The sequence below is a fragment of the Gopherus evgoodei genome, chromosome 14 (assembly GCF_007399415.2).
Source record: "Gopherus evgoodei ecotype Sinaloan lineage chromosome 14, rGopEvg1_v1.p, whole genome shotgun sequence".
In the NCBI taxonomy this organism is placed as follows: Eukaryota; Metazoa; Chordata; order Testudines; family Testudinidae; genus Gopherus; species Gopherus evgoodei.
In genome coordinates, this window is record NC_044335.1 from 4386963 (window position 1) to 4401752 (window position 14790).

The 14790-nt window shown below is 48.2% G+C and overlaps 1 protein-coding gene across 1 annotated transcript; it reads left to right on the forward strand.

The window, feature by feature from the left end:
* The first annotated feature begins 104 nt into the window (after positions 1-104).
* On the forward strand, positions 105-13957 carry ZGPAT (zinc finger CCCH-type and G-patch domain containing). The gene is made up of 7 exons (XM_030533033.1): positions 105-237; positions 2720-3513; positions 6786-6919; positions 8902-9060; positions 10226-10357; positions 11300-11708; positions 12431-13957. The coding sequence occupies exons 2-7, from the start codon at positions 2879-2881 to the stop codon at positions 12567-12569; spliced, it is 1608 nt and encodes a 535-aa protein (XP_030388893.1). The 5' UTR covers positions 105-237; positions 2720-2878; the 3' UTR covers positions 12570-13957.
* Positions 13958-14790: the final 833 nt, after the last annotated feature.

The window sequence follows — 14790 nt, forward strand, 5'->3', positions numbered from 1 at the left end:
AGTGGACTACCACTCCCAGAATGCTCCGCGCGCTCACCCGACGTTAGGCGCCCCGGCCTCAGCCCGCCGGAAATACCAGTGGAGGAGGAGCTGGAGGACTGTTCGCCCTCTCGCCCAAGATGGCGGCAGAGGCGGAAGTTAGCTCTAGCCGGAAGTCGGCCGGTATCTATCGTTTGGACTCAGCGGGGGCAGTGGAGGGTGTCCTGGCGGTGGCTTAGCAGGAGCCGGAGGCCTGAGGTGAGTGAGGCGTTGGGGGCGTTCACATTTGAGGGGGACCTCCATGGCCGGGCCCCCTTCGGAGGGTTGGGAGTAATCCCTCCCCCAGGGCCTCCGTGAGGGGATTGGCAGTTACCGCTCCCCTGGGGTCTCCATGGCTGGGGGGGCTGGATCCCGTGAGGGGCTGGAAGTTACCGCTCCCCTGGGGTCTCCATGGCTGGGGGGGGGGCTGGGTCCCGTGAGGGGACTGGAAGTTACCGCTCCCCTGGGGTCTCCATGGCTGGAGGGGCTGGATCCCGTGAGGGGCTGGAAGTTACCGCTCCCCTGGGGTCTCCATGGCTGGGGGGGGGGCTGGGTCCCGTGAGGGGACTGGAAGTTACCGCTCCCCCGGGGTCTCCATGGCTGGGGGGGGGGGCTGGTCCCGTGAGGGGACTGGAAGTTACCGCTCCCCCGGGGTCTCCATGGCTGGGGGGGGGGGCTGGTTCCCGTGAGAGGCTGGAAGTTACCGCTCCCCTGGGGTCTCCATGGCTGGGGGCGGAGGGGCTGGAAGTTACCGCTCCCCTGGGGTCCATGGCTGGGGGGGGGGCTGGTCCCGTGAGGGGACTGGAAGTTACCGCTCCCCCGGGGTCTCCATGGCTGGGGGGGGGGGCTGGTTCCCGTGAGAGGCTGGAAGTTACCGCTCCCCTGGGGTCTCCATGGCTGGGGGCGGAGGGGCTGGAAGTTACCGCTCCCCTGGGGTCCATGGCTGGGGGGGCTGGGTCCCGTGAGAGGCTGGAAGTTACCGCTCCCCTGGGGTCCATGGCTGGGGGGGGCTTGGTCCCGTGAGGGGATTGGAAGTTACCGCTCCCCTGGGGTCTCCATGGCTGGGGGGGCTGGGTCCCGTGAGGGGACTGGAAGTTACCGCTCCCCTGGGGTCTCCATGGCTGGGGGGGCTGGGTCCCGTGAGGGGACTGGAAGTTACCGCTCCCCTGGGGTCTCCATGGCTGGGGGGGCTTGGTTCTGTGAGGGGACTGGAAGTTACCGCTCCCCTGGGGTCTCCATGGCTGGGGGGGGGGCTGGGTCCCGTGAGGGGATTGGAAGTTACCGCTCCCCTGGGGTCTCCATGGCTGGGAAGGGGCTCCCATTGGGGAGTATTGGCAGTTGTTTCCCCTGTTTTGTACCCCAGTGAGCGGGAAGCAATAAGGAAGGACTGGGCCAAAAGAAATCTGATGAGGTTCAGCAAGGACAAATGCAGAGTCCTGCACTTAGGAAGGAAGAATCCCATGCACTGTTACAGACTAGGGGCCGAATGGCTAAGCAGCAGTTCTGCAGAAAAGGACCTGGGGGTTACAGTGGACGAGAAGCTGGATATAAGTCAGCAGGGTACCCTTGTTGCCAAGACGGCTAATGGCATTTTGGGCTGTATAAGTAGGGGCATTGCCAGCAGATTGAGGGACGTGATCATTCCCCTCTATTTGGCATTGGTGAGCCCTCATCTGGAGTATTGTGTCCAGTTTTGGGCCCCACACTACAAGAAGGATGTGGAAAAATTGGAAGGAGTCCAGCAGAGGGTAACAAAAATGATTAGGGGACTGGAGCACATGACTTATGAGAAGAGGCTGAGGGAACTGGGCATATTTAGTGTGCAAAGAGAAGAATGAGGGGGGATTTGATAGCTGCTTTCAACTACCTGAAAGGGGGTTCCGAAGAGGATGGATCTAGACTGTTCTCAGTGGTACCTGATGACAGAACAAGGAGTAATGGTTTTAAGTTGCAATGGGGGAGGATTAGGTTAGATATTACGAAAAACTTTTTCACTCGGAGAGTGGTGAAGCACTGGAATGGGTTACCTAAGAAGGTGGTGGAATCTCCTTCCTTAGAGGTTTTTAAGGCCCGGCATGACAAAGCCCTGGCTGGGATGATTTAATTGGGAATTGGTCCTGCTTTGAGCAGGGGGTGGGACTAGATGACCTCCTGAGGTCCCTTCCAACCCTGATATTCTATGAGGGGGATTTTAAGCACCTCACCTCTGTGATAGGGTAGACTCTGTGTCCCCAGTGAGTAGGAAGCAGTGTGGGGCTCCTGATGGGAGGGATTGGAAAGGTGCAGGTTGAGAGCAGAACAGGTTTTCTGCCCCCAGTTCCGCAGCAGGTGAGATGTTGCATGCCATTGAGCGGGAGCCAAAGTTTGCAGAAAGATATGATTAAAGAAGAGGTAGGTAGTGATGGTGTCATTTCATGGGGCTGCAGGTTTAAAAGGACAGAGAAGCAATGCTAATATTATCTCTCATCATAGCTAATCATGCCTGAATTCCCAGAGCTAAGTTAAAAGCTTAATAGTTTGCACTTCAGTTTGCAGTTTTGCAAATGCGGTATGTCAGATTGAATGTGCAACTCATGCTAGGTGTGTGTAATGCCACGTGGTGGTAGCTGTCTGCATTAAAGATACCTCATTCAATTTAGGATGTCTGCCTTTCTTGTGACCCCTTTCTCTAACACAGCTTTATTATATTTGTTCACTGCAGGGATCTCCTTTTGATCGCACCAAAGCGAAGAAAAGACAGGACTGCCGAGAAGATTGACAGCTAGTTTGGACAAAGGTTCAATATTTCACATCCCTATCTAGTAAATTGCGTGAGTATGTACTGAATTCCCAGACAAGAATCAGCAAAACAGTTTTTTGCATGATAACAATGGATGAGGAGAGTCTGGAAACAGCAATTCAAACCTATAAAGCACAATTGCAGCAAGTGGAACTGGCTTTAGGGGTGGGATCAGATCCGTCTCAGCAATCTGACTTGATCCAACTGCAGGAGGATTTGAACCAATTGATAGAACTGACTGAATCCAGCCTGGTGTCCGTGAAAAAGAGTAAACTACTGGCCACTCTAGACACAGCGGCACCCTCCATTTCTCCAGCAGGTCACCTAAAACAGGACAGTAATTCAGGCAGGTCCTGCAGTGATGAGGAGTATGCTGCTTTTAAGGAAGCTATTGCTGAACTTAAGCCATTGAGTACTGAAGTCGAGGCCTCTCCAAAGGAAGATGGAGAGGCTGATTGGGAAAATGAATCAAAGTACAGTGAAGAGGAGGAAGCATCTGAGGAAGAGGAGGAGGAAGTGAGTGGGATGAAGGTTAAAGCCCCATACTACAGTCCATGGGGTACCCTGGAGTACCATAATGCCATGATTGTGGGGACAGAGTGTTTGGAAGATGGCAGTGCAGGAGTCCGAGTGCTGTATCTCTACCCAACTCACAAGTCCTTGAAGCCTTGTCCATTCTTCTTGGATGGCAAATGCAGATTTAAAGAGAATTGTCGGTAAAACAGCTTATCTCTCAGAGGGCAATTAGTGGCAATGTTAACCAGTGGGAATAACTTCTCACTTGTAAATATCTCACCTTACTTGGTTTTTAAATCAGCTGTAATTTTGCCAAACAACTTTTTATTTGTTTAAAGTGTTGTCATTTTACTGTACTGTGTCGGTGGGTGTACACTCTTTCAGCTAACCCAGGGAGACAATGGAAAATCCTTAGAGGAAAAAGTACAAGGATTAGTTCTAATATCTTCGGTAGCTAAATGAATATTGGCTAAAGATGAAAAAATAAAATCTACTGTAGGGAAAATAACACATCTTAATAAGAAGTTTGCAGTTAGCTAGTGTATTTGATTGGACTGAGGTGCAGATGGACATAGGAGATGGAAGTGTTGAGAGTCTCTGGGTTAGGCTAAAAGAGGTAAAAAACATGGGTGATGTCGTGCTAGGAGTCTACTACAGGCCACCTAATCAGGTGGAAGAGGTGGATGAGGCTTTTTTCAAACAACTAACAAAATCATCCAAAGCCCAAGATTTGGTGCTGATGGGGGACTTCAACTATCCAGATATATGTTGGGAAAAATAACACCGCGGGGCACAGACTATCCAATAAGTTCCTGGACTGCATTGCAGACAACTTTTTATTTCAGAAAGTTGAAAAAGCTACTGGGGGGAAGCTGTTCTAGACTTGATTTCAACAAATAGCGAGGAACTCATTGAGAATTTGAAAGTAGAAGGAAGCTTGGGTGAAAGTGATCATGAAATCATAGAGTTTGCAATTCTAAGGAAGGGTAGAAGGGAGTACAGCAAAATAGAGAATGGATTTCAGGAAGGCGGATTTTGGTAAGCTCAGAGAGCTGATAGGTAAGGTCCCATGGGAATCAAGACTGAGGGGAAAAACAACTGAGGAGAGTTGGCAGTTTTTCAAAGGGACGCTATTAAGGGCCCAAAAGCAAGCTATTCCGATGGTTAGGAAAGATAGAAAATGTGGCAAAAGACCACCTTGGCTTAACCACGAGATCTTGCGTGACCTACAAAATAAAAAGGCGTCATATAAAAAATGGAAACTAGGTCAGATTACAAAGGATGAATATAGGCAAATAACACAGGAATGCAGAGGCAAGATTAGAAAGGCAAAGGCACAAAATGAGCTCAAACTGGCTATGAGAATAAAGGGAAACAAGAAGACTTTTTATCAATACATTAGAAGCAAGAGGAAGACCAAGGACAGGGTAGGCCCACTGCTCAGTGAGGAAGGGGATCAGTAACGGGAGACTTGGAAATGGCAGAGATGCTTAATGACTTCTTTGTTTCGGTCTTCACTGAGAAGTCTGAAGGAATGTCCAATATAGTGAATGCTTACGGGAAGAGGGTAGGTTTAGAAGATAAAATTAAAAAAGAGCAAATAAAAAAAATCACGTAGAAAAGTTAGATGTCTGCAAGTCACCAGGGCCTGATGAAATGCATCCTAGAATACTCAAGGAGTTAATAGAGGAGGTATCTGAGCCTCTAGCTATTATCTTTAGGAAATCATGGGAGACGGGGGAGATTCCAGAAGACTGGAAAAGGGCAAATATAGTGCCCATCTATAAAAAGGGAAATAAACTAACTGGTTTGTAGTTTCCTGGGTTGTTTTCAACTTCTGTGCCAGGGAAGATAATGGAGCAAGTAATTAAAGAAATCATCTGCAAACACTTGGAAGGTGGTAAGGTGATAGGGAATAGCCAGCATGGATTTGTAAAGAACAAATTGTGTCAAACTAATCTGATAGCATTCTTTGATAGGATAACGAGCCTTGTGGATAAGGGAGAAGCGGTGGATGTGATATACCTAGACTTTAGTAAGGCATTTGATACGGTCTCGTATAATATTCTTATAGATAAACTAGGAAAGTACAATTTAGATGGGGCTACTATAAGGTGGGTGCATAACTGGCTGGATAACCGTACTCAGAGAGTAGTTATTAATGGCTCCCAATCCTGCTGGAAAGGTATAACAAGTGGGGTTCCGCAGGGGTCTGTTTTGGGACCGGCTCTGTTCAATATCTTCATCAACGATTTAGATGTTGGCATAGAAAGTACGCTTATTAAGTTTGCGGATGATACCAAACTGGGAGGGATTGCAACTGCTTTGGAGCACAGGGTCAAAATTCAAAATGATCTAAACAAATTGGAGAAATGGTCTGAGGTAAACAGGATGAAGTTCAATAAAGATAAATGCAAAGTGCTCCACTTAGGAAGGAACAATCAGTTTCACACATACAGAATGGGAAGAGACTGTCTAGGAAGGAGTATGGCAGAAAGAGATCTAGGGGTCATAGTGGACCACAGGCTAAATATGAGTCAACAGTGTGATGCTGTTGCAAAAAAAAGCAAACATGATTCTGGGTTGCATTAACAGGTGTGTTGTAAACAAGACACGAGAAGTCATTCTTCCGCTTTACTCTGCGCTGGTTAGGCCTCAACTGGAGTGTTGTGTCCAGTTCTGGGCACAGCATTTCAAGAAAGATGTGGAGAAATTGGAGAGGGTCCAGAGAAGAGCAACAAGAATGATTAAAGGTCTTGAGAACATGACCTATGAAGGAAGGCTGAAGGAATTGGGTTTGTTTAGTTTGGAAAAGAGAAGACTGAGAGGGGACCTGATAGCAGTTTTCAGGTATCTAAAAGGGTGTTATCAGGAGGAGGGAGAAAACTTGTTCACCTTAGCCTCCAATGATAGAACAAGAAGCAATGGGCTTAAACTGCAGCAAGGGAGATTTAGGTTGGACATTAGGAAAAAATTCCTAACTGTCAGGGTAGTTAAACATTGGAATAGATTGCCTAGGGAAGTTGTGGAATCTCCATCTCTGGAGATATTTAAGAGTAGGTTAGATAAATGTCTATTAGGGATGGTCTAGACAGTATTTGGTCCTGCCATGAGGGCAGAGGACTGGACTCGATGACCTCTCGAGGTCCCTTCCAGTCCTAGAGTCTGTGAGACTGAGTCTTGTTGTTTTTTTTAATGGATTTGTCACTGGCCTGTGAAATGCTGCTGCTTCTGGGGTCGAATGTGACAGTTGTTTAATAGAATACAATAATGCTATAAAACAGTCTTAAAAAAAGACACAGTGAAGAATAAGCTTTATGCAGTTGAAACTATTCTAGTGGTAAGATAGTCACAATTATTGGTGAGGACAGGGCAGACAATTTGCCCATACTTCCATAAGGGAAGGAAACTTTTTCTAGAATCCCCTTCAGACCAGGGCAGATCTGATTGCTTCTCCCTGTATCCCCTGCAGGTTTTCCCATGGGCAAGTGGTATCTGTGGATGAGCTTCATCCATTTCAGGAGCCCAATCTAAGCTCTCTAGAAGTGGGCTCAGCCTGCTTGGCGAAGCACCATGATGGAATATGGTATGCTGCAAAAATCACTGGTGAGTCTTGTTTTCTCTGGGTGGATGTTGAAAGGTGAACAGAAGTACTTCAGTCTTCATTTTAACTAAACTAAACAGAGCAAAGGATGGTCTTGTAGGCTAAAGCACAGGGCTAGGGGTTCTGAGACAACTGGGTTCTCTGCCACAGGCTTTGGGTATGGCTTATGGGGGACCTCCGATGTTGTGATGCTTAATTCACTGAGGATCTTAAAGCACTTTACAAACCTTAAAGGCAGATGATCTTTACGAAAGGGAAACCAGGGAAGGATTTAGGGATGGAAGGGCAGAAAAGTGGTGGCAGGGGCCTACAGGGAAAGTTGGGGAGACCTGGGAGAAGGGAATAGTATCAGAATAGAGGACATAGAAATGAAAAAGAGAATGAAAGAATCAATACAATCAACTAGACGTTCAGTAAATTGTCCTTTATTTTCCTACCCCCTGTTCAGCTTTGTCCAACTATCATCCCTGGTATCTTGTCAAATACTGAAATTAGATACTTGGAACCACTGGCCCTTGTTTTAATCCAATTCCAGTTTAAACAAAGCCAGAGAACTTCGGCTGCACACCAGTCACTGAGAGGAGTGTTTGACTGGTGCATCACTCTTTGTGGGGTGGGGGGCAGGGGAGGGAGGAGGAGGTGGTTAGATTTGTTCCTCACGCTTCATCTCAAAGCTACTGTGAAGGAGCATTTCTTATATTTCCCCAGACCTATCCTCCTTCCCCTGTAAGAACAAACTCTGACTAATGTGCTCAGATGCTGTGAAACACATTGGTACCATTAGAAACTGAAGATAAGGATGACCCTAGTGCTGTTTACTATGACCCTAGCTGTGTTTGTACCATGTGGCAGTATCTGATGGTGGCAGTGGGTGATGATGGTTCCACCTTCCAAAAGAAAACCCCAAATAGATGTTCCTGGACCAAATTCATCCCAGGTGTCATTCCACTGAAGTCAGTGCGATTAGCTAAGATGGGATGAACACAGTCCTCTAGTTACATTTCGTGCTCTTGGGAGAATTCTGCACCAAAAAATTAAAAATCTACATATTGTATTTGTCAAAATAACATAATTATGCCAATTATTTTGGTAATTTATTTCAAAATATCTGTCAGCAAGTATGTCTGTAACAATACACACCAAAAAAATTTTTGGTAATTGTTTTTTGACAAATTTATTCCTTACTAGGCATATTCGTGCAGAACTTTGTGTAATTCATTTAAATTACAACACAACTGTATTTCCTGTACCTGTCAGAAGCAGTGCAAAGGCTTTGGGGATTAGGGATAACGGAATTGCTGAGGGAGAGGGAAGGAGCCTAGGAGTGAACCTGGAGGGTGTTGGGTGTGGGTGGGAGATTTTTCTGGTGGTGGGGGGAGGGATTGTTAGGGTATTGGGAAGCCTCCCGCATGCAGACCCTGGCTGACCCCAAGCCTCTGCCATTCTGTCACTGCACCTCTCCTCCTCGTGGGTCTCTGCAGCCCCTGTCCCCGGACTCAACACTGTCACCCCACTAGCTCCTGAGCTCATGCTCCAGTGTGTCACCCTCACTAACCATTCAGAGCCCGTCTGTGACCCCCCCCCCCAGCAGTGCTGTGTGCCCCACTCTCTGCTAACCTGGCTCCGCGGGCAGGGTATTGTGAGGAACTCTGCTCCTGGGGGAATTCTGGGCATAGAACTTTGTATTTTCCCGCATACAATACATTTTACCTAAGGAGTGCGGCAGTTCCTCCTCTTACCCACCAGAGGCCGCTGTGGCGCCATAACAGCTGGCATGAACGCAGCAGGCTGTTATGGCGCCACAGCGGCCTCTGGTGGTTAAAAGGCAGAACTGCATCACTTCATAGGTAAAAGGGTTTTTTATGCGGGAAAAAAAAAATGATGTGAGACAGATGAATTCTGCACGTCTGCAGATGCGCAGACTTTCCCCAGGAGTAATTTCGTGGAGATTTGCTCATGCAGTCCATTGCTTTTCCTCCCGCAGACGTTGACAGTGGTTACTACACGGTGAAGTTTGAGTCACTGCTGCTGAAGGAAGCTGTACTGGAGGGAGATGGCATCATGCCTCCACTGCGAAGCGAGGAAGACTCTTCCTCCCCAGAGTCTGAGGAAGACAACATAGATGACTCTGGCTATGCTAAAGGTAGACAAGGCAGAGAGTGAACTGCCACTGTCAGTGATCAAGGGTCTGCCCTTTAATTCAGGTCCTCTTGGACCACTGCCCAACTTAGTAGAACCCATGTTTTTAACCTCTTGTTCTGCTGCAGGAGGAGATGAGGACATTAAGTATCATGCATATCACTGTCTCCAGTTAAAATCTCTGTGATGTTTCACTAAACTGATGCAGATAAATGGCTTCAATGAAAAAGAAACATATTTCACCCCCAATGGGACTAGAGAGTATACCGGAGTGAAATGGGGTTTGGGAGTAGGAACCCCTGCATTTTTTTTGCCGTTTTGCTGTGTGACTCTGGGCGAGTTACCTATTTACTAAAATAAAGTTTTGAAAATGAAATGAAAAACCAGGAGACGTCAAATTTCCTAAGGAAGTTCCCAGGACGCCAGGACATCTGTTTGTCTTACATATTTACATGGCACCCATCACTGTTGTATCTGAGTGCCTTGAAATCTTTAATGCACTTCTCCTGTGAGGCAGGGCAGTGCTGTTATTGCCGCTCTACAGGTTCCTCTGGCTGCCTCAGTTCCCTAGGCGACTTGCTGAAGGTAACACTGGCAGTCTGACAGAGCAGGGATCTGGCTCTCTCCAGTCCTAGGTTAGTGCCCTAACCACATCATAGACACAAACAGGGAGTGTCCTGGGATCCTTAATTTTAGGTAAATAGATAAAAGGCTCCTCCGTGCCATTGAACCTGTTGGAAGTACAATGGCGGAACAGAATGATGCTCTTTGGCATGCTGAATTGTATCCTGATGAAGCTGTGAAATCTATCCAGACCCCAGGAGCATGGAAAGGATCTACTAACACTGCTGGATGATTCTGCCTGACTTAGGAGTTTCTATGTGTAGTAAATAGGGATCTCCCCATGAACCCCAGCATTTAAAACCCTGCTTATTCCTCATGCTCCTCCCCTGGTCTGATGGATTAGGGAATGGCTGTTCAGTAGGAACTATTTCATGGGCAGAACTGATTGTACTGCAGAGGACTAAAGAAGAGGCTGTGAAGTTGCTTGTGTGGAAGGAGAGGTTGCTGGGTTTTGCGATGTTGCTCACAGCTTCACGCCTGCTGAGGTTTTCACTTGGTGCTTTGCTGCCCCAGCCTTACTGCTCAATCTCTGTTTTGTGCTGCAGTGATCGATTCGGGGCCCTTGGAGAATGGGGAAGGGGCTCAAGCTTGCAGTTCCTCCTTTGGTGGCTGGGAGGCTCATACTCGTGGCATCGGCTCCAAACTACTTGCTCAAATGGGATATGAGTTTGGAAAAGGTAAGGGCAGAAGAGTAAAATCCCTGCAGGACTAGGAGCCTGCATATGTTACCTGCTTCTTAATCCCAACCTCAAAAAGGGACATGGGGCTTGTTCCTGTGGAGTGGGGAATGGGGTGACAGTAAGTCTAATCAGCATCGCTTGGATCAGGCCCAGAATGGGGTATGCATTCAGTATTAAATGCAGGATTGCACGTGTGGTGGTGCTGAAGAATGACCTTGTACAGTTAAGGGGTAAAGTCTTAATACCGATGTTTCAGGGGGGATGCAAGTGTGCGCGTGTTGACTTTCATGTTCCGTGATACATCAGTGGAGGGGATTTTAAAGCAATGGCCAAATGATTAAAGCTGTCAGAGTAGGGCTTTAACTATTCAGCTGTCCTGTAGGCCATTAGGTAATGGGGAATCTGGCTCAGGGACTTCTGGCGCCAAACACAGACTTCAAAGCCTGTGGAGCCAGCTTCTGACTCACGACAGCTTGCACTGAAGTTCTTCTGAGACCAGTGGGCTTGGGAAGCCAGTTTGCTGCCCATGCTTGCCTCCCGTTCTTGTGGAGTGACTGAACCTGCCTTTGAAGAGGAATGTCTTCTCTGCTCAAGGTGGTGACAGTGCAGATCTAAGCCTGGCTTCGCTGCAACGCCTCAGCTGCGTGACCCTGTTCTGTATCATTTGAGGTTCTTGTGTGTGTAATGGTGTGAATCAAGTGTGTATGGGGGAAGGTGCATCTTATGTCTTGTCACTCAGCAGTGAACCTTACCATCAAGTATATAGTCCAACACTGCTCCTGTTGTCTTCAAGGGTAGCAACACTGATCCCCAGCAGACTGTTGTCTGTTATTCTGAGCCTGGTGGCTGTGCGAAGGTGGATGGGAGGAATCATTGGTATATGGAGAGACTCTACTGTTAGCATTTGACTTCTCTCTGGTGCCCTTCTTCCTCCCTCAGGTTTGGGGAAGAACGCAGAGGGCCGAGTGGAGCCAGTGCAAGCCATAGTGCTGCCTAAAGGGAAGTCGCTTGACCAGTGTGCTGAGATCCTTCAGAAGAAGCAGCTGGAACCAGCCAAGTCAAGGAAACGGCGAGTGAAGGCAAACCATGCTGGCCGTCCTTCTGCAGGGAGCCGCAAGCCCCCCCGCAATGTCTTTGACTTTCTGAATGAGAAGCTTCAGGGGAAGGGCTCTGGGAAGCAGGATGGAGGGATGACACCAGTGGAGAGAAACAACAAGGAGATCTACCACGCCAGTAAGAGCACCAGGAAGGCCCTCAGTGTCCGCCTCTTCCAAACAATGGAAAAGATTGACCAAATGCAGAAGACCATCAGGGGAATCCAGGAGGCCCTGGCACGCAATGTTGGACGGTATGGGAAATCCCTGGTTGGGGTTCCAGAATGATTTTGGGTTGTCTGTTGCTTAGGCTGGAGGTGGATCATGCAGGTGATGGGAGCTGAAGGTGAAAAGTTGGATTATGTTACATTAAAAAGTACCAGTTTTGAAGGGGACTCAATGGGGACTCGGGTGGTCTGGAAAATACCTTGTCCTGCCATGAGCGCAGGGGACTGGACTGGATGACCTCTCGAGGTCCCTTCCAGTCCTATGCTTCTATGAGGTGGCTGGCTGTAGGAGAAGAGCTGAGCTTATACTAAGGTGTTTATCACTGTTCCTGCTCTAACCGCTGTCATGGGAGGAGGCCTAGAATAAAATGTAGGCAAAAGCTTCCAGGCCATGACTTGGACCAGATTGTGTCTCTCATTGCTGCCTTGAGAAGGCAAGGACCCTGGGCCAGACTTCAAATCAAGGAAGGAGGAGAACCCTCCAGAGTCCTGCAGAATTTTTTCTTCATCTTTTTTACACTGATTGGGGCCATCCTTGTAGCATTTCTGTGATGACTATTGTGGCAAGAACAATCGCAGTTCTCTGGTTCATGTTTGCTTGATATCTGACACTTCATGGCTCCCAGAGGGTCATTTACATCCACCTACTGCTGAGAATGAGATTCCTAGCAGTAGAATGGAGATGTTAACTAGGAGTCGTTGTTCTTAACGTGCTAGATATCCTTAATGTGCCTGTCTTCTGCTTTCAGGCACAGTATTGCCACGGCCCAGCTGGAGGAGAAACTAGCTGGTGCCCACAGGCAGCTGGGGCAGCTGCGGGCCCAGGAGGCCAGCCTGCAGCAGGAGCAGAAGAAAGCAGAGACACACAAGAAAATGACTGAGTTCTAATCTCCAAGGAAAGTTGTTGATGTGATGTACTGGTTTTCTTTACGTCTGAGCCAGCGCTCAGCGCACTGCAACCGGGATGAGCTGTGCCATCACCTCTGCGTCTTGGGCAGCCCAGCTGTGAAACTGGGGTGAAAAGCAGCAGTTCTCCATAGAAACGGGTGCTGTCTGAGCTGAGCATTCCGGGGGGGGGGGGGGAGGCGGGGGCGGGGGAGCGAGTACGTGCCAGTCCTGAAGGTGTTCAGAAGACCCAAGCTGCTTACATTGATCTGCTATACAAAATAAGGCCCGTGCACCCTGCTTTTGTTCCCTTTTCCCAGTTATCACCATGGTAGTTCTCTCCATCCAGAGAGTCTGTAGCCACCCGGGTGATACCATGGTTGTCCGCAGATCAGCTGGTGGGAAGAGCCCGGGGAGCCCCAGGGCCTGTCACTCTGCCTTGGAGACTCAGTGGGTTGTGCCTCTGTGTGTTTATCAATTAGGCTGGGAACTGAGTCCCAAACACATTCCAGCACTGCAGAAAAGACAGTCTGGTTTTGGTGAAACCAGGGCAGGTCACTTCAGCTATCAGCATCCCGCTGTCCTTGGCCCTGGGTGTCACTCAGGGACGCAGGAGTCAATGCTGGGTTGTCCCTATTAGTTTTGATGTTGCTGTGGTATTTAGAGTAGCTCTTTAAAGCGCCAGCACACTGAACAGAAAGAGAAGAGGCGGGGCAGTGTTAAGTTCTGAGATCCCCAGGCCTTGCACTATTGCCAGCTGACTGCAAAAGCATTACTGGGTCCCAGCCTTGTACAAAAGGTTTAGGCCTCCCTGTGAAGTCAGCCTGCATGCTAATGGTGACAGTATAGTACGCTGCCCCCCTTCCAAATCACAGCACCGAGGGCCAGAGTCAGGGGAATGTGGCAACCACATAAACAACTATGTACGGAACAGGTCAGCTACATACCTGCTGGCCAGGAACAGTACTACAGGCAGCCTTTTGCTTTCACTCTGGCTGCTTTGAGTTTTTCTGCTCTGATATCTATGTGAACAAGTAGGTTCTCTTTGTTATGAAACACCACAGAACCATACAAAACGACCCGAGGTCCAGGTGTACCCACCACACACAGCTATCCCTGTCAAAGAGTTCCTGCGACCCTGAGAGCAGACTCCTGCCCTGCCATGGGTACAGACAGTCTCAGGCAGTTGAAAATCTCCCAGACAGGTTCTGTCAGTGATGGCTGGTTCTTGCTGTAGAGGAGGTGTTGATTCTGTCAGGCATTCTGTGTTAGGCAGTGGCCTATCCATCTGAGTATTTTTTCTGTGGACCTTTATTTTCTGATTCTGTAATTTTTGCAGGTATCTTGAGAAAACACTTTTTTTTTTAAAGTAAAAGATCGGACCCCTTTTATCTTAGAAGAGACTTGTTTTGTCTTTTTATCTCCACCTCTCAGATGCCTTTGAAGGATTACAGAGCTGTCAACCTCAAGGGTAATGGTCACAAGAGCAGGAGACAGTGTTTCCTTGGCTACAGGTCAGGGCAATTAAATTCACTGCAGGGGTGATTAAAATGACCACAGCTTTCACAGCCTCAGACCGAGGTGTGGAAGTTCCCCCCTGTGACTTAAGAGTAACAAGGGAGACAGAAAAGGAAGTGAGGGCAAGAACGAGAGGGAGAAAATACATTTAAAAAACCCCACAAAATTCTTGGCTACTTCAGGATGCAGGAAGAAAATGAGATCTTTCGTGATTGTCCTTTCCTGAGAAGCACTCAATGCTACAGCAATGGGCACTATCATAAGACCCTGAACAGGGGCTGAAGTTTCATCTCTTCTGTTTACAGTGTAAATGAAGGTGATGTGGATTTTGTCTTGAACACATCAGTATCCTTCCAAGCCTGCAACTAATCAGCACCAACATCACAAGCATTATCATTCTGTGACTAAGTATGGGTCTTCTCTCTGCATTGGGTTAATTCAGAGCTTGGTTTGGGGTGGGAAATGGGAGACAGGCAGTGAAGAAGGTTAATGCATGTAGCTCCCAAGTTACAGTTAGTAGTCTCATACAAGTGCTCTTTGTGATAAGATTCACAGTTCCACATGGTTACCTGTCTCTGTTGGAGATATCCGGTACTGGAAAAGTTGTCAGGGTGGAGGAGTCTTGCCCTGGAGCTTATCATCTTTTGCCAGTATTCATGGGCATGCCATCTTTTATTTATTTTGTGAGAGTGGGCATGTTAGTTCC

Coding starts and splice junctions, on each gene's coding strand:
- ZGPAT (XM_030533033.1), top strand. CDS start 2,879: ATGATAACAATGGATGAGGAGAGTCTGGAAACAGCAATTCAAACCTAT. Junction 9,061..10,225: donor TGACTCTGGCTATGCTAAAG/GTAGACAAGGCA, acceptor TTTGTGCTGCAG/TGATCGATTCGGGGCCCTTG. Junction 11,709..12,430: donor CTGGCACGCAATGTTGGACG/GTATGGGAAATC, acceptor TTCTGCTTTCAG/GCACAGTATTGCCACGGCCC.